Below are 24,213 nucleotides of genomic sequence, written 5' to 3' on the forward strand. Positions count from 1 at the left end.
CACATACATGCTTAAAGGGGCACAAAGTGGTGGAGTTCATGAGGATTTTGCCTCAGAACTTTCATACATGCCTCTGAATACACCTTCTATATGGTGCATGCACTCATGAGCACACACTTTCATCCACAAACACACTCAGAAGATGCTTGTTATTCCAAAAATGTGTTTTCCACATACTATTTTTCATTAATCAATGAGAGATTAAACTGATTTTAAACTAAAGCCTATCCATTTTCATATAAAATATTGAACATTCAAGAAATTTGTCTCTGAAATGTGAAATGCATTTTTGTTTTTCCCCATACTGTGAATTACTGGGATTTCTTAAAATTCAAATTGCTATCCAGTTGATTAAATCACCTATTTTTACAGATTCACAAAACCAAAACATTTTACTTTTTAAGACTCTGATGGGGATTAGAGATAATGTGGGAAGTGCGTTGTATGCAGAGGAACAATGTAGGAATTAGCAGCGGTTACTAATTTTGACAGTTTCTACCTCTTTCACCCTTTTGTTGCCTAGTTAATTCCCGCTACTTCTGGTTGCTAACAGTCCTTTTCATCCTTGCCATATGCCAGGTTGTGTATTGTCATCAGCCAACTGAACGAGTTGCAAGCAAACTTTTTACTGGGGTGATCTTCCTAACAACCTACCCTGAGTCCTGTTCTCTCTTTTCTGGCCTCAGGCTTACAGATCTTACTTTCTCCATTCCACTGGCATTGTTCCAGGCTGAGTCAGGTGTTTTAATTACAAGCCTTTTCTTATTGATTGGGTCATAAATTCTTTAATTTTGGGGCCTTTTTACTTCTTTATATCTTCTGGACTTGAGTTTTTTATGTATGAATTACCTTCTCTCTTTCTCATCTCATTCCTCAATTTGAAAAGGAAAAGGTAAGTCTATCCAGCTGTCTGTCTTACCTACTATCATCTATCTTTCATCTATCTATCTATCTATCTATCATCTATCTATGTGTCTATCTATCATCTATCTATCCAGCTGTCTGTCTTATCTACTATCATCTATCTATCATCTATTATCTATCATCTATCATCTATCTATTTATCATCTATCATCTATTATCTATCTATTATCTATCTACCATCTATCTATCTATCATCTAATCATCATCTCATCACCATCTGTGTATCTAACTGAGCCAGGACTGTTTATCACACTACTAATTTTTGAGTGTGTGAATACTTTTCTAATTATCCTATCAATTTCACCTAAACTCCAATTCTGTATATGATTGATTCCAAAGACTTTTGACTTTTTTCTTTTCTTCTCTCTCTTTCTTTCTCTCTTTCTTTCTTTCTTTCTTTCTCTCTCTCTCTCTCTCTTTCTTTCTTTCACTATTCTCCATTTTAAGTTAGTCTACTAAGAATTTCAGGTATCACCTCCACCTTCCTCTCCTGACATGCCGACCAACAACTGCTCATTTTCTTTCTGGTTCCTTTTTCCCTTCACATGGGCTAGGGGTAATGTTGCATGACTTTCTCTGTACTTTAAATACTTTTCATTTAAATGGATACCTGATACCAAGCTACAGATTTCAGTACCATAATTGGAGAACACAGGAATGCTTGCCCTGTTTGGTCCAGGGATGGCTTTTCTCTGCACTCTGGTTCCCCATCCTGTCTCCAACCTTATGATTCAGTCATGCCTGACCTTCAGATCAGGAGGATGGGGATCACCTTTTGGGTACATAATTTTATTTATATAGAGTACTTCAAAGATCCCTTCTAAACTCATGTGTATATGTTACATATTTGGCTTTTATTTACCCCTCAGTGTGATTATGGGTCTTCATTTCTATTGGTTCCCTGCATAAACTCTTGTAAGCTCACCATATTTATTACCACATACTTGCCTACCATTTACATGCTTCTGACATCACAACTTTTCTTCCTCAGTCCATGTCCTTTGGAAATATGTAGGGGATTAATACTCAGGTTCAGTAGACTATGATTCAGTTCTTGGCCTAGAATTAACAAACTGTAAATTTGGGAAATCAATGAGCTTTGGTTTTTAGATTTGCTTTATCTATAAACAAAAGAGTTAGACCTGATGATCTCGGTGGTGGACACTGTGACTGCCCTCCCAGCATCCACTCCACCCCTCCTCTGTTAGGTCACAGTCATACTCTAGGGTGTGGTCTGCATTGACAAACTTATCAGTGAACTCCCTGAGTTTGGTTTGGAGATGGATACATGATGCCGTTTGGCTTATTAAACATCAGTCCCTCTACATTCAGTGTTGAGATAACATTGTAATGAGCTATTGTTGAGACCTTGTTTTGGGCCTTGTGGCAGGTGAATGGGACAGAGCAGAGTTACTGCTGTCACTTGGCAACCAGCAGGGAAGCTGCCTGAGGATGAAGTGCGTCCACAGAGGAGGTCAAAACAAGAGAATTGCCCAGAAATGTAGCTGAAGTCCTGATAAAACCATTCCAGAATTTAAGTCTTCTCTCTGGATATTTTTTCGTTATATAATCCACTATGAAATTCCTCTCAGTGTTTAAGACAACTTGCATTGGGCTTTCCATTGCTATAATTAAAAATATCTCAAGTGATACAGTTTCCAAACTTCCTTCTGTCTCTGCCATCAATCTAGACCAATGTGTGCTAAGTGTTTTATATATTCATTCTTATTAATTTTCATGGAATACATGTGGAGTCATTTTTATTAGACACAAACATTCTGCATATCCTCAGATCTTCTCAGCTGCCTCTTTGTTTTCAAAGGCTTTGCCTGTCTCCTTGATCATCCTGCTACCACATTTTTGGGACTCTCTAAACGGGCTGGAGGCTGAATTGAAGCTCTGAGCATGGATAGCTCTCATGCCCATAAGCTGAACGTATCCATGCCAAGTTACCACACTACTTTAAAGCTTGTATACAAAGGCACACTTTCAGGCCTTAGTTTGGGTTTTCTGAGTGACAAGGGGAAGATGGTATCATCATGAAATCTGAGTAGTTATAACCCGGGGTATGAACCTTGACCAATGAGAAATGAGAAGGGGGAGCCAGACTAACCCCCACTGCCCTCGCCCTTCCGTGGGCTGCTCTGAGGTGTGGGCTTGTCCCTCACCTCTCCCCGCAGCCCTGCTTCGTGTCTCTCCTTGCCTCACTTCCACGTGCTCCTCACCCTTTCTGCCCTGGTTTTGTAACTTTCAAATCATGGCAGGTCTTTAATCCTTGCCTCTGCCTCAAAAGGACCATTTTTATTCTAATAAGGCAACCAAAGTTCAGGGATGAGTTTGTTACTGGTCCACGGACTATCACTGTCCTGATAAGAGTAGCACTACAAAAGCCTTGGAGTCTTGAGTTCTTTTTGCCATCTCTGCCCCGTATCTTCTTCCTACAACACTCACTCAGTTCTTCTGGATGTGAGTGGTTGGGAAGATGTCAAAGGGACTTATAATTTATCTATTTATGTATTAAGTAATTTATACTTCATGGCTTTCTTTCTTTAGAGATCGAAGTATTTTAAGTTTTTTTTTATTATGTTCAGTTAGCGAGCATATAGTACATCATAAGTTTTTGTTGTGTTCAGCGATTCATTAGTTGCATATGACACCCAGTGCTCCTCCCAACACCTGCCCTCCTTAATGCCCATCCCCCAGTTACTCCACCCCCCCACCCCCACTTCTGTAACCCTCAGTTTGTTTCTCGGAGTCCAGAGTCTCTCATGATTTGTCTCCCTCTCTGATTTCTTCCCATTCAGTTTTCCCTCCCTTCCCCTGTGGTCCTCCGCTCCATTCATTATGTTCCACATATGAGTGAAACCATATGATAATTGTCTTTCTCTGCTTGACTTACCTCACTTAGCATAATCCCCTCCAGTTCTATCCATGTCGATGCAAATGGTGGGTATTCATCCTCTCTGATGGCTGAGTAATATTCCATTGTATATATGTACCCACCTCTTCTTTATTCATTCATCTGTTGAAGGGCATCTCAGCTCCTTCCACGGTTTGGCTACTGTGGACGTTGCTGCTATAAACATTGGGGTGCATGTGCCCCTTATTTTTACTACATCTGTATCTTTGGGGTAAATACCTAGTAGTGCAATTGCTAGGTCATAGTGTAGCTCTATTTTTAATGTCGTGAGGAAACTCCATACTGTTTTTCAGAGTGGCTGCACCAGTTCACATTCCCACCAACAGTGTAAGAGGGTTCCCGTTTTCTCCACATCCTCGCCAACACTTGTTGTTTCCTGCCTTGTTAATTTTTGCCATTCTAACTGGTGTGAGGTGGTACCTCATTGTGGTTTGATCACTGAACACTACATCAAAAGCTTATGATGTACTATATGTTGACTTAGTGAACATAAAAAAAAAGAAAATAAAAAGAAAAAATAATTAACTGTGTGTTGGGGTAAATTATTTAAACCCTCTAAACCTCAGTTTTGTCATTCCAAAAAGGGGGATAATAATAATTAGTGACTAAGGGCTCAGACTATGGAGTTAGGCTGCTGACATTTGCATCCTGGCTTTATTACTTACAACTTATGAGAGTCTTGGTTATGTTATATAACCTCTATCTCACTTTCCTTATATATTAAAATAGAGATAATGCTACTAGTACCACATAGACGAGTTGTGGATTATATATTACATGTTATGTATCTAGTTCTTAAAAGATGGCATAGTACATAATAAGATCTCCATAAATGTTAGATACTATTTTAGGAATAGGATTGTTGAGTGGTTCAATGAGATAACCAATGTAAAGCATCTGACACATGATAGGTATGCAATAAATAGAAACCATTACTCGATATTAGATCCCTGAGAAGCACATCACCTCTTTTTTTGCTACCCCAAATTATAATAATTTTGCCTTGGAAATCAGTTTCTATCTTAACTGTATTTTATTTACAAAACTTTTGATGTAACTTAATTTTATTGAGGTATAATTAACATACAGTGTTACATTAGTTTCAGGTATACAACATATTGATTCAACAATTCTATACATTACTCAGTGCTCATCATGATAAGTGTAGTCACCAACTATTACTGTATGATGTTATTACAGTATTATTCACTGCATTTCCTATGGTGTACTTTTTATCTCCATGACTTTTTGTTTTATAATTGTAAGTTTGTACCTCTTAATCCCCTTTACCTTTATCTGTTTCACCCCTCCCCTGCCCACCTTCCCTCCGGCAACCACCAGTTTGGTTTCGCACATCACCTCTTTTTGAAGGTCACAACACATGTATACATGTATCAAAGAACATTTGGACTCTCAATTGGCAAATTTTTTTAAAAATTTTGTTTTATTATGTTAGTCACCATATAATACATCATTAGTTTGTGATGTAGTGATCCACAATTCATTGTTTTCGTATAACACCCAGTGCTCCATGCAGTACGTGCCCTCCTTAATACCCATCACCAGGCTAACTCATCCCCCCCACCCCCTCCCCTCTAAAACCCTCAGTCTGTTTCTCAGAGTCCATAGTCTCTCATGGTTCATCTCCCCCTCCGATTCCCCCCCTTCATTTTTCCCTTCCTTCCCCTAATGTCCTCCATGCTATTCCATATGTTCCACAAATAAGTGAAACCATATGATAATTGACTTTCTCTGCTTGATTTATTTCACTTAGCATCATCTCCTCCAGTCCCATCCATGTTGATGTAAAAGTTGGGTATTCATCCTTTCTGATGGCTGAGTAATATTCCATTGTCTATATGGACCACATCTTCTTTATCCATTCATCTGTTGAAGGGCATCTCGGTTCTTTCCACAGTTTGACTATTGCAGACATTGCTGTTATGAACATTGGGGTGCATATGGCCCTTCTTTTGACTACATCTGTGTTTTTCGGTAAATACCCAGGAGTGCAATTGTGGGTCATAGGGTAGCTCTATTTTTAATTTTTTGAGGCATCTCCACACTGTTTTCCAAAATGGCTATACCAACTTGTGTTCCCACCAACAGTATGAGAGGGTTCCCCTTTCTCCACAACCTCTCCAAAATTTGTTGTTTCTTGCCTTGTCAATTTTTGCAATTCTAACTGGTGTAAGGTGGTATCTCAATGTGGTTTTGATTTGAATTTCCCTGATGGCTAATGATGATGAACACTTTTTCATGTGTCTGTTAGCCATTTGTATGTCTTCTTCAGAGAAGTGTCTGTTCATGTCTTCTGCCCATTTTTTGACTGGATTATTTGTTTTTTGGGTGTTGAGTTTGAGAAGTTCTTTACTGATCTTGGATACCAGCCCTTTATCTGTTAGTGTCATTTGCAAATATCTTCTTCCATTCTGTGGGTTGCCTCTTTGTTTTGTTGACTGTTTCCTTTGCTGTGCAGAAGCTTTTTATCTTGATGAAGTCCGAAAAGTTCATTTTTGCTTTTGTTTCACTAGCTTTTGGAGATGTATTTTGAAAGAAGTTCCCGTGGCCGATGTCAGAGAGGTTACTGCCTATGTTCTCCTCTAGGATTTTGATGGATTCCTGTCTCACATTGAGGTCTTTCATCCATTTTGAGTTTATCTTTGTGTATGGTGTTAGAGAATGGTCGAGTTTCATTCTTCTGCATGTGGCTGTCCAATTTTCCCAGCACCATTTATTGAAGAGACTGTCTTTTTTCCATTGCATATTTTTCCTGCTTTGTCGAAGATTATTTGACCACAAAGTTGAGGGTACATATCTGGGCTCTCTATTCTGTTCCATTAGTCTATATGTCTGTTTCTGTGCCAGTACCATGCTGTCTTGGTGATCACAGCTTTGTAATATAGCTTGAAATTGGGCAATGTGATGCCCCCAGCTTTGTTTTTCTTTTTCAACATTTCCTTGGCGATTTGGGGTCTTTTCTGATTCCATACAAATTTTAGGATTGTTTGTTCCAGCACTTTGAAAAATGTCATTGGAATTTTGATTGGGATGGCGTTGAAGAGAATTTGACGTCTTTGCCCATTTGAATACCTTTTATTTCTTTTTGTTGTCTGATTGCTGTTGCTAGGACTTCTAGTACTATGTTGAACAATAGTGGTGAGAGTGGGCATCCTTGATGTGTTCCTGATCTTAAGGGAAAGGCTCTCAGCTATTCCCCATTGAGGATGATATTCACTGTGGGTTTTTCATAGATGGATTTTATGAACTTGAGGAATGTTCCCTGTTTCCCTAACTCTGAAGTGTTTTAATCAGGAAAGGATGCTGTATTTTGTCAAATGCTTTTTCCTCATCAACTGAGAGGACCATATGGTTCTCTCTCCTCTTATTAATGTGTTCTCTCACATTGATTTGCAAATGTTGAACCACCCTTGCATCCTAGGGATAAATCCCACTTGGTTGTGGTGGATGATCCTTTTCATGTATTGCTGGATCCTATTAGCTAGGATTTTGTCCAGAATTTTGGAATCCATATTCATCAGGGATATCGGTCTGAAATTCTCCTTTTTGATGGGGTCTTTGCCTGGTTTGGGGATTAAGGTAATGCCTCATAAAATGAGTCTGGAAGCTTTCCTTCTGTTTCGATTTTTTGAAACAGCTTCAGTACAATAGGTGTTATTTCTTCTTTGAATGTTTGGTAGAATTCCCCAGGGAGTCCATCAGGCCCTGGTCTCTTGTTTTTTGGGAGGTTTTTGCTCATTGCTTCAATCTCGTTACTGGTTATTGGCCTATTCAGGTTGTCAGTTTCTTCCTATTTCAGTCTTCGCAGTTTATAGGTTTCCAGGAAGGCATCCATTTCTTCCAGGTTGCTTAATTTATTGGCATATAGTTGTTGATAATAATTTCTAATAATTGTGTCTATTTCCTTGGTGTTAGTCATGATCTCTCCCCTTTCATTCATAATTTTATTAAATTATTAAATTTATCTTTTGGATAAGTTTGGCTGGTGCTTTATTGATCTTATTAATTCTTTCAAAGAACCAGCTTCTAGTTTCATTGATCTGATCTACTGTGATTCTGGTTTCTAATTCATTGATCTCTGCTCTAATCTTAATTATTTCCTCTTCTAATGTGTGGCTTAGGCATCGTTTGTTGCTTTTTCTCTAATTCTTTAAGGTGTAATGTTAGTTGGTGAATTTGGGATTTTTCTTTTTTTTTTAATTTTTTATTGTTATGTTAATCACCATATATTACATCATTTGTTTTGGTGTAGTGTTCCCTGATTCATTGTTTGTTCATAACACCCAGTGCTCCATGCAGAATGTGCCCTCTTTAATACCCATCACCAGGCTAACCCATCCCCCTACCTTCCTCCCCTCTAGAAACCTCAGTTTGTTTTTCAGAGTCCATCATCCCTCCTGGTTTGTCTCCCCCTCTGACTTACTCCCCTTCATTCTTCCTCTCCTGCTATCTTCTTCTTTTTCTTTTTTCTTAAAATATGTTGCGTTATTTGTTTCAGAAGTACAGATCTGTGATTCAACAGTCTTACACAATTCACAGCGCTCACCGTAGCACATACCCTCCCCAATGTCTATCACCCAGCCACCCCATCCCTCCCACCCCCCACCACTCCAGCAACCCTCAGTTTGTTCCTGAGTTTAAGAATTCCTCATATCAGTGAGGTCATATGATACATGTCTTTCTCTGATTGACTTATTTCACTAAGCATAACACCCTCCAGTTCCATCCACGTCGTTGCAAATGGCAAGATCTCATTCCTTTTGATGGCTGCATAATATTCCATGGTGTATATATACCACATCTTCTTTATCCATTCATCTGTCTATGGACATCTTGGCTCTTTCCACAGTTTGGCTATTGTGGACATTGCTGCTATAAACATCGGGGTGCACCTACCCTTCGGATCCCTACATTTGTATCTTTGTGGTAAATACCCAGTAGTGCAATTGCTGGATCATATGGTAGCTCTGTTTTCAACTGTTTGAGGAACCTCCATACTGTTTTCCAGAGGTGTTGCACCAGCTTGCATTCCCACCAACAGTGTAGGAGGGTTCCCCTTTCTCCGCATCCCCGCCAACATCTGTCATTTCCTGACTTGTTAATTTTAGCCATTCTGACTGGTGTGAGGTGGTATCTCATTGAGGTTTTGATTTGGATTTCCCTGATGCCGAGCGATGTTGAGCACTTTTTCATGTGTCTGTTGGCCATTTGGATGTCTTCTTTGGAAAAATGTCTGTTCACGTCTTCTGCCCATTTCTTGATTGGATTATTTGTTCTTTGGGTGTTGAGTTTGATAAGTTCTTTATAGATTTTGGATACCAGCCCTTTATCTGATATGTCATTTGCAAATATTTTCTCCCATTCTGTCGGTTGTCTTTTGGTTTTGTGGACTGTTTCCTTTGCTGTGCAAAAGCTTTTTATCTTGATGAAATCCCAACAGTTCATTTTTGCCCTCGCTTCCCTTGCCTTTGGCGATGTTTCTAGGAAGAAGTTGCTGCGGCTGAGGTCGAAGAGGTTGCTGCCTGTGTTCTCCTTTAGGATTTTGATGGACTCCTGTCTCACGTTTAGGTCTTTCAACCATTTGGAGTCTATTTTTGTGTGTGGTGTAAGGAAATGGTCCAATTTCATTCTTCTGCATGTGGCTGTCCAATTTTCCCAACACCATTTGTTGAAGAGACTGTCTTTTTTCTATTGGACATTCTTTCCTGCTTTGTCAAAGATGAGTTGACCATAGAGTTGAGGGTGCATTTCTGGGCTCTCGATTCTGTTCCATTGATCGATGTGTCTGTTTTTGTGCCAGTACCATACTGTCTTGATGATGACAGCTTTGTAATAGAGCTGGAAGTCCGGAATTATGATGCCGCCAGCTTTGCTTTTCTTTTTCAAGATTCCTCTGGCTATTCAGGGTCTCTTCTGGTTCCATACAAATTTTAGGATTATTTGTTACATTTCTTTGAAAAAAGTGGATGGTATTTTGATGGGGATTGCATTGAATGTGTCGATTGCTCTAGGTAGCATTGACATCTTTACAATGTTTGTTTTTCCAGTCCATGAGCATGGAACATTTTTCCATTTCGTTGTGTCTTCTTCAATTTCTTTCATGAGTATTTTATAGTTTTCTGAGTACAGGTGTAGGGTCAGGTTGTGTATTTGAGACCTTTCTTGTTTCTTGAGAAAGGCTTGTATTGCTATATACTTTCCTCTCAGGACTGCCTTTGCTGTATCCCAAAGATTTTGAACAGTTGTGTTTTCATTTTCATTGGTTTCCATGAATTTTTTTAATTCTTCTTTAATTTCCTGGTTGACCCATTCATTCTTTAGTAGGATGCTCTTTAGCCTCCATGTATTTGAGTTCTTTCCGACTTTCCTCTTGTGATTGAGTTCTAGTTTCAAAGCATTGTGGTCTGAAAATATGCAGGGAATGATCCCAATCTTTTGGTACCGGTTGAGACCTGGTTTGTGACCTAGGATGTGATCAATTCTGGAGAATGTTCCGTGGGCACTAGAGAAGAATGTGTATTCCATTGCTTTGGGATGGAATGTTCTGAATATATCTGTGAAGTCCATTTGGTCCAGTGTGTCATTTAAAGTCTTTATTTCCTTGTTGATCTTTTGCTTAGATGATCTGTCCATTTCACTCAGGGGGGTGTTAAAGTCCCCCCCTATTATTGTATTGTTGTCAATGTGTTTCTTTGCTTTTGTTATTAATTGCCTTATATAATTGGCTGCTCCCATTTTGGGGCCTAGATATTTACAATTGTTAGATCTCCTTGTTGGATAGACCCTTTAAGTAGGATATAGTGTCCTTCCTCATCTCTTATTACAGCCTTTGTTTTAAAATCTAATTTGTCTGATATAAGGATTGCCAGCCCAGCTTTCTTTTGGTGTCCATTAGCATGGTAAATGGTTTTCCACCCCCTCACTTTCAATGTGGGGGTGTCTTTGGGTCTAAAATGAGTCTCTTGCAGACAGCATATTAATGGGTCCTGTTTTTTAATCCAATCTAATAGCCTGTGTCTTTTGATTGGGGCATTGAGCCCATTTACATTCAGGCATGTATGTAAATTCATACTGTTGGAAGGTATGAATTTAGTGCCACTGTATTGCCTGTAAGGTGACTGTGACTGTATATTGTCTGTGTTCTTTTCTGGTCTATGCTGCTTTTAGGCTGTCTCTTTGCTTAGAGGACCCCTTTCAATATTTCTTGGAGGGCTGGTTTCGTGTTTGCAAATTCCTTTAGTTTTTGTTTGTCCTGGAAGCTTTTTATCTCTCCTTCTATTTTCAATGACAGCCTAGCTGGATATAGTATTCTTGGCTGCATATTTTTCTCGTTTAGTGCTCTGAAGATATCTTGCCAGTCCTTTCTGGCCCGCCAGGTCTCTGTGGATAGGTCTGTTGCCAATCTAATGTTTCTACCATTGTAGGTTACATATCTCTTCTCCCGAGCTGCTTTCAGGATTTTCTCTTTGTCTCTGAGACTCGTAAGTTTTACTATTAGATGTTGGGGTGTTGACCTATTATTATTGATTTTGAGAGGGGTTCTCTATGCGTCCTGGATTTTGATGCCTGTTTCCTTCCTCACATTAGGGAAGTTCTCTGCTATTACTTGCTCCAGTATACCTTCTCCCCCCCTCTCTCTTTCTTCTTCTTCTGGGATCCCAATTATTCTAATGTTGTTTCATCTTATTGTATCGCTTATCTCTCGAATTCTGCCCTCGTGATCCTGTAGTTGTTTCTCTCTCTTTTTTTCAGCCTCTTTATTTTCCATCATTTGGTCTTCTATATCGCTGATTCTCTCTTCTGCCTCATTTATCCTAGCAGTTAGTGCCCCCATTTTGGATTGCACCTCATTAATAGCCTTTTTGATTTCGACTTGGTTAAATTTTAGTTCTTTTATTTCTCCAGAAAGGGTTTCTCTAAGAACTTCCACGCTTTTTTCAAGCCCAGCTAGTATCTTTAAAGTCATGATTCTGAACTCTAGGTCCGACATCGTACTAATGTCCGTATTGAGTGGGTCCCTGGCTGACGGTACTACCTCTTGTTCTTTTTGCTGAGGTGATTTTTTTCGTCTTGTCATTTTGTCCAGAGGAGGAGAATAGATGAATGAGAGAACAAAATGCTAACAGGTTAACAACGTCCCCAGCAGATATACTGTATACAAATCAGGAAAGACCTGAAACCAGGGGAAAAGAAAGGTAAAGAAAGAAAAAAGAAAGAGAAAAAAAAAAAGAAAAAAAAGATAAAAACAAAAACAAAAAACAATACAAAAAAAGCAGAATATGATCAAATATGATCAGGCTGGTGCATAGATCAGTGCCACACACTAGATTTTGGGCGTATTTTGGTCTGTTAGAAAAAAGTGCCTCCTAAAATTTTAAAGGAAGAAAGACATATATGTACAAAATAAGGGTTGGTACAATGAAGGGATGGAAGATGACTGTAACGATGAAAATTATAAAAGATTTTATAAAAGGAATTGATAAGATAAGAAGTTGTTTGAAAAAAGAAAGAAAAAGATTTAAAAAAAAAAAAGAAAGGGAGAGAATGTGATCAGGCAGAAGACTAGAACAAAGCTGTACACATAGTGGGCATTTTATTTAATATATACAAGAATTCTGTGAGAGGGTTATTACTGCCTCGTTGTATAAGTTTTATAATAAAGAAATTAAGGGGCAGAAAGAGTAAGAAATCTATACAGATTCACATATTGGGAGCAAAGTCAAAAACTCTAATCCAGTGGTTTACTAAATTTCCATTGCTTTAAAAAAAAACAAAGACACCTCATACTACTGCAGTCAATAAGGTCACATTTATCTACCTTCTTAAGGAACCAGCAACCCCTGCACCCTCCAGTAAAGAATTTAAAACCAAAGGGACCATATTCCCTATATGCTCCCTACTCCCACCCCAGCCCACTGGGCCTCTTTTTAGAACTTTCACAGAAGTATGTCCTCATCCTGGGGGAAATTTGGGCTGTCTACTGGGAAATTACTAGATGTCTACATTTCCTGACTATAGAAGTCTGAAATGTGTTCTGTCATAAAACAGGATGTGTGGCAACCATAATCTTCCCTTCTCAAAACAGAAGGGTTGTGGTTTTCTTTCTGTTGTCTGGATTCTGGGACTTACCTTTGGTGTAGAATTCTGTTTTCTTTCTTTATCTACCATAGACTCAGCCTCTCCCCCCAACACCTGCCTCAACTGTAGCCTTTATTCCTTGCTACTACCACATCCAATGCACCCCAAACACAAATTATTTCTGGTAACTTCCTTCAAGCAACTTCTAACACTTAATGTATTATCTCATTTTTTAAAAATTATATTTTTATATATAAATAAATTTTATACAATGGCCATGCTAATTGTATAAAAATTATGAAACCTAGGAATATAGGAACAGAGCTTAGTACTGTAATAGACAATACAACAATAATTTTCTTCGTCATACATCTGATGATATACACAGTCATTGTGGTATGCTGTTTTTAGACACAAACGGTGAGAAGTTTACTTAGAGGACTATAATTTCCATTAGTTTAATACAGTCCTTCATTATGGCTTAATTCTTGTTACTCCAAACACAGAGGTGTCTCTTTTTTCCTTTCCGTTTACTGAGGAGGGTATGTGGTTGATATTTTGTTGCAAGTGCTGAGAATAGCCAGGATGCCCCAAGACTTTTCTTGCCTTTCTTCCAGTATGGCCAAATGAACTCTGTTTCCTTCTGCATATGATTTCCATTTGTCTCTGGTGTTCCCTCCCTACTATATGCCTACTTCTTGCCTATACCCTATGTTTCCTTGAGTCGTCCTCCTCTTTTTTACTCCTTGGTCAACTGGACCAGTTCTAAGTTGGTGTGATGCCAATCAGTATAAGGCTGTGACATCTTTTGGTCACAAGGCTGTACCTGGTAGCAGGGTCTCTCTAAACTGCAGGCAGGAATATCTTGTGACCACTGGAACCCAGGAGACTATTATTAATTCTTAAAATACACTCAAAAAGCATGGTCAGGTAATAAAATCTACTAAAATGGAGATTCAGGTCAAAACCAGGAAAATTTAAGCCTGAGTGTCTTTTCAGGGCTTTGTTGAAAAACATTGATCAGTTTGCTTGGTCATCTTGGCTGTCTGGTTTTCAAAGGGATTCCTGGGAGATTCCTGACCTGGCCAGACCCCTGTCCATTCCTGTGAACAATGCTTTCTCTGCTCCAACCTTGGCTCCAGGAACCCTTCCCTAGGCCTGGCTTCAATTCAGACTGAGGAGGGCCTCTGCTATCCCACCTGAGGTAGGGGTGGGGGAGCATGTGAACGAGGGTCCCTTGGGAATAGAGGTGCAGTCAGGAAGCTGAGTTTATCTCTCTTCTACCCCTGCTACTCTCTAAATATTGTTTTTACCTGCTCAGTCTGCAGTTTCTCCTCAGTAGTAGGGGCATGTGCTTTGAGGATAAAACAGACCCTGGCAACAGCCTAAACCCTGTTGATCAGTCAAAAATGCTCAGTTCTGTGGAAACAGACTTTGTCACTATATCAACTGAGTTGTCTCCATAAAATGACCCTGTCTCCTGGACATGGCTAGCACCCAGTCCCCTAAAGCAGAAGATCATTTCCCTACATAGGCAAGGACCTCTCATCATAGATAGATGGGTCATTGACTAGATGCCTGGTGCAGATCTAAGTGTCATGGGTGTGACACAGGAAGTGGAGCCTCGGGGGAGCTGCTGGCCCAGAATGGGGAGTTTGCCTCTGTTGTGTGTATGCGAGTGTATTTGTGGAGGGGCCGTGGAGCAATTTGTTAGGGAGCTCTGTCAGTGACCTGTGAAAGACTGATACACTAATTTGATATTCTATATTTCCTGGACCAATCCCAATTATATATTGTTTGCTTTCTCCAAAAGCATATTTGTCATTCTTGTCAGAGGCCACAGAGAACTGCAATCATTTGGCTGCCTTCTCACAGATCCAGCGGAAGTTGATGTCACACGGCGCCGCATCGTATGTCTTTGTTAGGCCTATCGTCACACAGTTGAAATTCTGATGTTGATTGGTAACACTAAATGGGAGAGAAAGTGTGGTGAAAGCCAATTGTTTCAGCCCTGGCTTTACTGAGTCCAGCCCCTCCCTCTTCCATCCCCAAATCCAGCTCCACACCCGCTCTTTTCGGACTCAGGGTCTTGGATTAACTCACTCTTGTGCTTGGTTAGAAACATCTCATCTGCCGTTTCCTCTCAGAAATATTGTTTTCATACTGCATAGGCTATGTTCACAGCAGGAGGAAAGAGAGGAGGAGGAGAGAGGTTGCTCTTCCTTTCATAGGCACCAGCTGGCTTTAGGAGAAAGTGTGTTGGCCTTCTCCCACCTCTTTTTCTGTCATTCAGTCTGACTGGAAGGAGTCTGGTTTCATGGAAACGTCATGAGTTTTGGAGTCAAGGGGATGTGGGATGAAATTGTGGCTCTACAGTTTCCCAGCTTGACGATATTCAGTACATTTTTAAACCTCCCAGCTTCAATTCAACTGTTCAATGAGGATGAATAAAAGCTTTTTCTACAACATCTTTGTGAATACTGTAGGAAATGACATGAGTAAGTACTTAGCAAGTGCCTAACATTTAGTAGACATTGAGCGAATCTTAATTTCCTTATTTCTGTGAGAAGCCCAGTTATAGGCTAGGGAACTCTCTGTCTGACTCAGCGTCTTCATATGTACACCTGGAATGTCATGTTCTCCACCAGTACTTTACATAAAGAAGCCCCATCTGGGGAATTTATAAGAACTTAGTAATAAAGTATGGTCTGTGGGTTAAAAGAGACTTATGAGATATATCAAACAAATGGTATGTATATGGGTTTGTTTGGATCTTGATTTCATCAAAATAACTCACTGTATGACTACTCTTCTCTCTACTTACAAATGTTTGATATCTTTCTTAATAAAAGTTTACCAAAAAATGTGTCTCTGGAAATAGATGAGTTGGAAGAAAGGAGAGGAATAAAACAAAAAAACCCAAGTCTCATCCTTTGTGATATTCCAGGACAAACCCACTGAATCTCAGGTCAGGTTTCTTTAGGTGAACTAAGATCCTTAGAAAAATGTGAGATATTCACATACTTGCCATTGAATATGGAGTTGTCAATCCAACGCCAACTGTTCTTTGCTTGCTGGTATAAGCCAATAAAATACTTCTCAGCACCAGTTTTGTCCTGGAGAAATTTCTAGAAGTTAAAAAAAAATAGTTCAACAAAAAGTTTTTTTGCTGCTGTCTCCCTTTGCCAACCCTGATTATATCTGATTCTGGGAACATGGAAGACTGATAAAGGACTCTCAGGCTGGCTATAGCTGGCATTCACCATAACCCCTAGAGTAGTTTTCAGTAGGTACAGCATCAGGATCACCTGGAAGTCTTGCTAAAACACAGCTTACTGGGCTTCTGGTTCAGTAGGTCTGGTGTAGGGGACCAAGAATTTACATTCCCAACAAATTCCCAGTGTGATGCTGATGCTGCTCTTCAGGGATCACATTTTGAAAATGAAGAGGAAGGGTACTATATGATCTAAAAGAGGGCACTTTTGAATACTTCTTTTTTATTTGGAATACCTCTCTGTATAGGATTATTTCATTGCCAGAAATTTTACATTCCAAATGAGGTTGGATCAAGTGAATCTCTTGAATACTTTTCAAGGCAATACAGTTAGGGAGATTTAAAAGTGTGTTGAGAAATAATCAGTGGTTTTTGAGTATTTGCTAAATTGGCACCAATCCGTGATATAATAGTTTCTTTATTAAACTAATGAATCACAGATCACTCCAGCTTGAAGTCTGGGAGTCCCGGGGCTCTTTCCTGTACTCTTCACATATCTCCTGTGATGAGTGGATATCCAAATTCACTTGTATATTCCCTCCGTCCCCAGGGCTATTGCCTTTATTCCTCCTTTTCCTATATTCTCCTTCCCTGAAATATCTCATTTCATTATCCTTTAATATTAGTTACTGTACTTACTCATTTAACAAAGATTTCTTGAGTGTCCAGTGAGCCATTGAACAAGACTGGACATATGGAAACAAATTGGTTTCTCCTTAAAGAAATTATGATCTAAAACAAGGGTTGGCAAAGTACGGCCAGTAGTTTAGCCTGTTTTTGTAAATAAGGTTTTAATGGAACACATCCAGGCCCATTTTTACGTGTCATCTATGTCTGCTTTTGAGCCACAAGGGCAGCATTAAGTAGTTATGATGGAGATCTTATGACCTGACATACATAAAATATTTACTCTATGACCATTTAAGAAAAATTTGCTGACCCATGGTTTAAAATAAGGGTTCTTAACCCTTACCTCTCTTACACTAAGTCATGGTTGGTTACCAAGGGGATCTCTGAAGCTGTTAGAACTTTATTCAAACTATCATGCTAATGCAGTGTTTCTGGGATTCTATAGATTTCTGGATATTTCTATAGATTTGGTCACCATTTAAAAATGTCAACGATCCCAACATGGTGAAGATTCACTGGTCTAATACGAGAAGATAGAGGAGTTAACCAGCATGGTGGCAAGGTGTCCTAAGTGTAGTGCTGGTGAACATGTACTAGATATAGCACAGGCAGAAAGGAGGAAGTGATCAATTCTACATGGATTTGGGGTTTTCTAGAAAGACTGCAGATGAAGTGATCCTGGAGATGGATTCTGAGAGATAGGGGAGGGCGTGGGTCAGGATGGACTTCCTGGAGGAGGGAGCATTGGATCATAGACAGACTGCAGAGCAGCCTGGAGCATTTGAGGAACTCTAAGATGCTTAGTGTGGTTGGGCAGAGGTAGAAGGGAGGTGGGTGGAGAGATAAGACTGGCAAGGAGGCAGATGCTAGGCTGTACAAGGCCTTATATGTCATGCCTGGTAAACCGGACTTTAACCCAGTTTAATTTGTAAAATGGCACAGACAGTTTAGAGGCTTAGAGATGTTATCGTGTGGGTTCTATGGAGTATAGGTAAGAAGGGACAAAATCAGGAGCAAGGAGAGGAGTTAGAAGAATTCTGAAGAAATCCAGGTGAGATATGAACAATTTACTGTGGAGAGAGAGAGGAAAAGACTTGGTTAGCAGCTAATTTAGGGGAGAAGAGAAGAGGTGAAAATCATCAGCATTCAATCTTGGGTACCATCAGAAAATCATCAGCATTCAATCTTGGGTACCATGACTGCTTGCCAATACTTGGAACACAAAAGGAGGAACCGGGTGAGGTAAAATATAATTTGGCTCAGTTTTGAAAATGGTGAGTTTGTGATGCTTTTTGAAACATCAGAGTGGATTTTGATATACCGTTTGTTCCAGAGATGACTAGCTGGGGATACAGACTTGAAATCACTAGCAAATCCTTGGTGTGAGGAGATTTTTCTGGAGAATGCTACGTATGACACTTGAGATGCGCCAGAACTTGAGGGTTGAGTAGAGGGAGAGGATGTCAGCTTCCTCTACTCAACCCTTTATTCCTCTCTTCTCTTCTTTTCCACTCCCCTGTCCCCCACCCCACATTACTCTTGGCTTTCTACTATAAGGCATTTTCCCTTCCCATCTGTATACTTAGCCTCAGAGGCAGCATCCTGACCCCTACTCTTTGTTGGACACCTGTTACCAAGACTCAGAGAGGGCCCTCTTATGAATTCTCCTCAACCACAGGAGGACTTTATAGAGGAAGTGTGAAAGATGGAGGGCAGAGAAGCAGGTGTGCAGTGTCTCCCACATGCCTAGCACTCAGAAGATGCTTAGGATTTGAAGGAGAGGCAACTATAAACTAAAATAACTTATGATCTAAAATTGATTAGAATGTGGGTTTTAGAGTTGGTGAGATCTCAATTCAATTCTGTCCTGTCACTTAGGAGGTGTATGACCTAGGTCAAATTATTTTTCTGTGTCCTAGCTTCCTCATATGTAAAGTATGGATAATAATAATACCTCCTTGGAATCCTTAGGAGGATAAAAAGAGATAGTAAAATAAAGGTTTTTGCATTGTGTTAGCCATCTTTATTATCATAATTATACACTGCAATCCCAATTCTATGACCTGATTCTTTGTTTTTCATATGGCTAATTTTGTTAATTTGCATCTTCCTTATTTATGAGGCCAACTTGGATGATACATTAGCTCTAATTCACAAATATGAAGTATTCTATAGTTTTTAAACAACTTTTAAGCACATTTGGTCATTCCCTGCACTTTAAATATCCTGGCCCGTCCCCAGGATACCAGTGCACTGCTAAGCCTCATGGAAGAGACTATAGAGTGTGGATTTCCCTAGCTCAAGTGATCTGAGGCATACACCCCACTACTGAGAAGAGTCTCCCACCACCAGATTCAGAGCAAGGAGCTTGGGCTCTCAGCCAGCCACCTCTCTATTCCTCACCTCCACCTTGCCCTTGCTCCATCAATCAAATTGCCCCATTGCCCCACCATCTCGTCCTGCTGAGGCTGCTGTAGGGTGGGCCACTTTACTGTACCCCCCTAATGCTCTCACCAGTTCCCCTGGCGTGTCCACAATGGCCAAAGTGGATCCTTCTGTTTTGCAAAAGTCCCTGCTTTTGTTCCAGGACAGTTCAAAAGGGGACAATAAAAAGCATCTTCTTCGATGAAAATACCACCCTCTGGAGCAGACTAAAGAAATCCAAGAAAAGAGAGTATAGGATTAGTGGTTTGGAGTGTGAACCCTGGAACTGAGTCAAAACATAATGGGGCATGAGTTTCTTTATAGAAGTTATATCAATGCAAATCATCCTCCATCCTGGAAGAAATCCCATGCAGTCTAATCTGAATTTCCCTGTGGACAAAGTGAAGGGGACGAATTAGAAGATCTTTATGGCCCCTTTGAGCAAGAACGTTCCATAAGCAAGGAGGTAATGGGAAAAGTGTCTAAGAATTCATCACATAAGAACCTGGGATAGAGGAGAGATTATTGTCATACATTGTACCTGTTCCGGAGCTCTCTGTGGGAACTAAGCTGACATTACTGCTCCCGATAGTCTGAGGAACTAAAACAAAAAGAAAACCTGAAGGTAACTGCATTATGAGTACAACACAAACATCAGAGCAGCTGTTTGGTCCCTGCAACTATTTGTCTCTGGACAGTGGCGATGAGAAGGCACTCTTGGCCACCATTGGCTAGAAGTTTTCATTTTCTTTCTTTGAATTTTCCATCTAATTACTACCATTTTTAGTCATGCCCCACACCCCATGTCCTATTCCATATATTTTTTGGAGGGGGGAGTAGGTGTGAAATGTTGAGAAATAGAACAGGAGAAAGGAACAGGAACAGGTGAATTTAGTACCAGAAAGGAGACCTCTCATTCCTTTCCATATATGCCTTTGACGGTGTTGCCCCCTCCGCTTCTGCCCAGGTGCTGTTTGGAGCACTTCCCCTCCTGGCTGTGCACAGCATCTGTGCTCTTCTCCCCATCTCTGGTGCCCCTAGTCCCGTGTGAACACTCTTCTCCCATGGGTGGCTCTTGGCCCCACTCTCATCAGCACCTGCCAGCCCTAAGAAGTGAGGCTAATGGGAACTAGTTTCAGGACCAGGGTCATTGACAGACATGGAGGCAGGTGAATGTTCCAGAGATTTCCTGTGGGCAGAGAAGAGTCCGTTTATGTCTTTAAATATAAATAGGGGAATTGATAGGCCTCTAAGAAGCCTCATTTTTCCTGAGAACACTGGCTGGCCAAGCAGACAGTGCAGTGGCTTGGAGGCTGGTCAGACCTCTCCTCAGCTGCCCAGTTATTTGTCCTATGTGGCTGAAGACCACTTTAGTTTACCCAGACACCGTATCAGCTACTTCTAATTATATGAATGAAACATACCACTTAGCATTCACTTTTTATTTCAGTTCCCAGTTCAAAGGCTCTTTGTATTAAAAAATAACCTGGTTTTCAGGAGAAACCATTTGGGGATTATAACTGCACAGCACTTCATAAATATTTCATGAATACTGCTTCCATACAGCTCACTGTACTAGGAGCCTCAGTTGATACAAAGATGAACAAGCAATTAACTTTCTCCTCAAGATGTATGTAGTAATAAATGTTTTAAGAGGAAGTGAGAGGGAGGTCCTCGGGAAAGTTTTAAGAGGAGGAGGGTTTAATCGGGAGAGCCATGTCTCATTCATCTCTTTATGCCACTTAGCTTCTCGCATGGGGCCTTGTGCTTTACCGAGGACAGCTGGCTGATAGCTCCTCGTTCTTACTCTTCTTCTGTTGTTGGTCTAGCAGAGTGATTGGCGTACAAAAAGTGCTGGTTACAATCTTTGAGTTTTCCTGTGGGAAGTAGGTTTTTTTTTTTTTCTTTTGTATAACAGTTCCTTTAGGTATACAACATGTCAGAGTTTATAAAGTCCTTTCTCATGACATTACAGTGATTATATACAAATCATTCTCATACTCAGGAGGAAAACGGAGGATCACAAACTTTGATCAGCTTAGTCTGGGTTTCCCATCTATAAAAACAGGGGAATTAATTAGAAGATCTTTTTGGGGGGGCTCCTGGGTGGCTCAGTTGGTTAAGCATCTGTCTTTAGCTCAGATTATGATCCCAAGGTCCTGGGATGGAGCCCCACATCGGGCTCCCTGCTCAGTGGGGAGTCTGCTTCTCCCTATTTATTTGAGAGAGAGAGAGAGATAGCAAGAGAGCATGAGCAGGGGGGAGAGGGAGAAGCAGACTCCCCTCTGAGCAGGGAGCCCGATGTGGGGCTGGATCCCAGGACCCTGGGATCATGACCCGAGCCAAAGGCAGACGCCTAACGACTGAGCCAGCCAGGGGCCCCTAATACAGTATTGTTAACTATAGTCACCATGCTGTACATTAAATCCCTATAACTTATTCCTCTTATAGCAATTAGCATATCTTTATGGACCCTCCCTGCAAAAGAATTTCTTAAGAGAGGAGGCCTTGAGGAAGGACTATAAGAAGTCAGCACACAAGAACCTGGAGGCTGGGAGGAGATCATGGTCGTGCACATTACCTGTTTCACAGCTCTCTCTGAGAAGGAAGTTGACTTGACTTTCTCCAAAAATCTGTGGGACTGCAAAGAAAATCAGCTATTGACCCAGCCCCCAAAGTGGCTGCAGGTTGACTATAACAAACCAACATCACCCAGGGGCTGCTGAAGCACCGTGACTATTACTGTGAGATCTGGAGCTCTCTGACTCAGGTCAACGAGGATGTGTATGTGTTTTTTTGTGAATGTGTTTACTTATTCGTATTCATATTTTCTTCCTGCTCTCTTACATGATAGGAATTGTGCCTTCAGCTGGGTGAAAGGAAAGACACCTCTCTACCCAATTGTTGTCTTTTACTCACATTTCCTTCCTCACTTATGTTCCCTACTGGTTTCTGGGGCTGGGGAAGATTTTCACAGCTACAGCAAAACCCTTTGATACAAGGCTTCTCCTAAGTGTCTGGATAAAAGTTTCTATGGACATAGAGGGAAATTTGTCCCCCAGTAAAATCCCATTACCTCATCATGCAGCTCTCAACCTCATCATTGGGTTGAACTGACACTGATTTTCAAGTTTGAGGAACAATAACAAGCACTGATAAGTATTTCACCTCAGATTGCCCAACTAACACTGTAGCGGCAAAAGCTTTTTTTGGTATTCTGTCAGACACTAGTCAGTTCTATATCTCCAAGGCAGTCCAAGGGACCCAGCCCATTGCGTGTGCTGGGGAGTGAGAAGAGCATTGTCAGTTCCCCCACACTGGGTCATTGCTCTCAGGTGGGAAGACTTAGGCGTGTAGCCTTTATATTCAACTTTGCATTCTGAGAGGAAAGTTAAAGAACAAGACAGTATGGGGTTGGGATAAGAGGTTGCTCAAATACTCACAATAAAGCAGAAATAAGGTCATTCCAACAATTTTAAGCACCACTATGACAAGCACAGAGATTATCATGTGCCAGTTCATGATGAAGGCGATGAGGAGGCCTGTGGGAATTAGATACTGTGTTTTGAGAGAGAGAGAGAGAGAGAGAGAGAGAGAGAGAGAGAGAATCACTTTAAAGATCTGGGAGCAAGTCTTCCTTTCTAGCAGGACGCATGCTTCTTTCTCAGAGCACCCTTGGGGGGCTTGAAAGGCAGGTGTGCCATTAACAGCTAGTTACAAGAATAAGGTCCAACCCATGCCCAGAAGACACATAGAATTTTGTACTGATTGGGAGCCTTTGAACTTGGCATGGTGCCTTTCCTTCACCCATACCTTAGCTCTAGACTTTAGCCCTATCAGTCACCTCCTAAACTCTGTCTAATGAAATAAATCCTCTCCTGGACTTTAAGAACCCTTAGCTTTGAAATGACCCTGCTCTCTAGGACCTTCTCTGTGGTCTTGGCCATAATGATTTCAGCTGTCAAAAGTCTCACTCTCCAAAAGACTACGCCAGGACTCTTACAGACAAGACAGGTGTCCCCAAAGCTCTTGGAATTGGGGAAGGGCCAATAATCTGTGCAGGGAGGACAGACAGACAGACTCACCTGCTCTCTCTTGGGAAGGCTGGCCTAGTTTGCAGGTGGGGATCTTCCTGGTGGCCTTATGCTTGGTGTGGTGGGCAGAGGAACCTTCAGAGAATATGCTCCTTCTGCTCAAGCACTGTCATTCCTTCTTTACATGGTCTTTCTATCTTGGCAGCATCCCTGAGCAAACACTTCTTCCTGTTCAGTGTTCTTGGCAATGGGAGTGGGTGGGGCAAGGAGGGGAAGGGATTTTATAGCCTTTGCAAGAGGAAGCTTCCTGCCAGAGGGTTTCTAATACAAGGGGACATTTTTTTTTTTTAAAGAATATTTAGCTCTAGTCACTGTTAACATCCCTGGGTGTATGTTCTTTCTAGATGACTAGGTAGTGAAAAGATAGATGATAGACCGATAGATGATAGCTAGCTAGCTAGGTGATAGATACTGGTTCATTTAGAAAAATGGGATCATACTGTATACATTGTTTTGTAATCTATATACTATAGATTAAGCTAGCACTATATAAATATCCTTCCATGTTAAAATATAGATTTTGCACTTACAAATGGTCAAAATGGAAAATTTTATGTGTATTTTACCACAATAAAAAAATGAAAAAAAAAAGGGAAAAACTGAGATTTGACTTTGGTAACCTTCACATGATATTAAGATGGAAATGCGATCTTTAGCATGTGTATTATGCAATATAACAATTGTCTTACTAAGACAATGGAATCTATAAACTGTAATTACCAAAGAGTTCGGGGAGATAGAAAACCATGCCCATACCTGTTCTTGGGAGAAATTTGGACACAGTATATAGCTAAACAGGCTTCTGGGTGTACTGTGGGTTTGTTGTGGGGAAAACAGTGTGTGTGTGT

At 40.5% G+C, this 24,213-nt stretch overlaps 1 protein-coding gene across 1 annotated transcript; it reads right to left on the reverse strand.

The window, feature by feature from the left end:
• Positions 1-13,215: 13,215 nt before the first annotated feature.
• CLEC5A (C-type lectin domain containing 5A) lies at positions 13,216-23,548 on the reverse strand. Its single transcript, XM_028106464.2, has 7 exons — positions 23,357-23,548; positions 22,715-22,829; positions 21,853-21,912; positions 19,813-19,872; positions 19,362-19,498; positions 15,968-16,071; positions 13,216-14,911 (listed from the first exon to the last, which is right to left on the reverse strand). The coding sequence occupies exons 2-7, from the start codon at positions 22,791-22,793 to the stop codon at positions 14,797-14,799; spliced, it is 555 nt and encodes a 184-aa protein (XP_027962265.1). The 5' UTR covers positions 22,794-22,829; positions 23,357-23,548; the 3' UTR covers positions 13,216-14,796.
• Between the last annotated feature and the right edge of the window lie 665 nt (positions 23,549-24,213).

The sequence above is a fragment of the Eumetopias jubatus genome, unplaced genomic scaffold, assembly GCF_037043125.1.
Source record: "Eumetopias jubatus isolate StellerSeaLion01/CBP00866 unplaced genomic scaffold, mEumJub1_p1.0 scaffold_14, whole genome shotgun sequence".
In the NCBI taxonomy this organism is placed as follows: domain Eukaryota; kingdom Metazoa; phylum Chordata; class Mammalia; order Carnivora; family Otariidae; genus Eumetopias; species Eumetopias jubatus.

What these genes read in the sequence shown, in the direction of transcription:
- CLEC5A (XM_028106464.2), bottom strand. Translation starts at nt 22,793, where the DNA reads ATGAACTGGCACATGATAATCTCTGTGCTTGTCATAGTGGTGCTTAAA. An exon ending in CAGAGAGAGCTGTGAAACAG is followed by an intron (nt 19,873 to 21,852) that starts GTAATGTGCACG and finishes TTTTTGTTTTAG; the next exon opens with TTCCTCAGACTATCGGGAGC. An exon ending in AACTCCATATTCAATGGCAA is followed by an intron (nt 14,912 to 15,967) that starts GTATGTGAATAT and finishes TCTCCCATTTAG; the next exon opens with TGTTACCAATCAACATCAGA.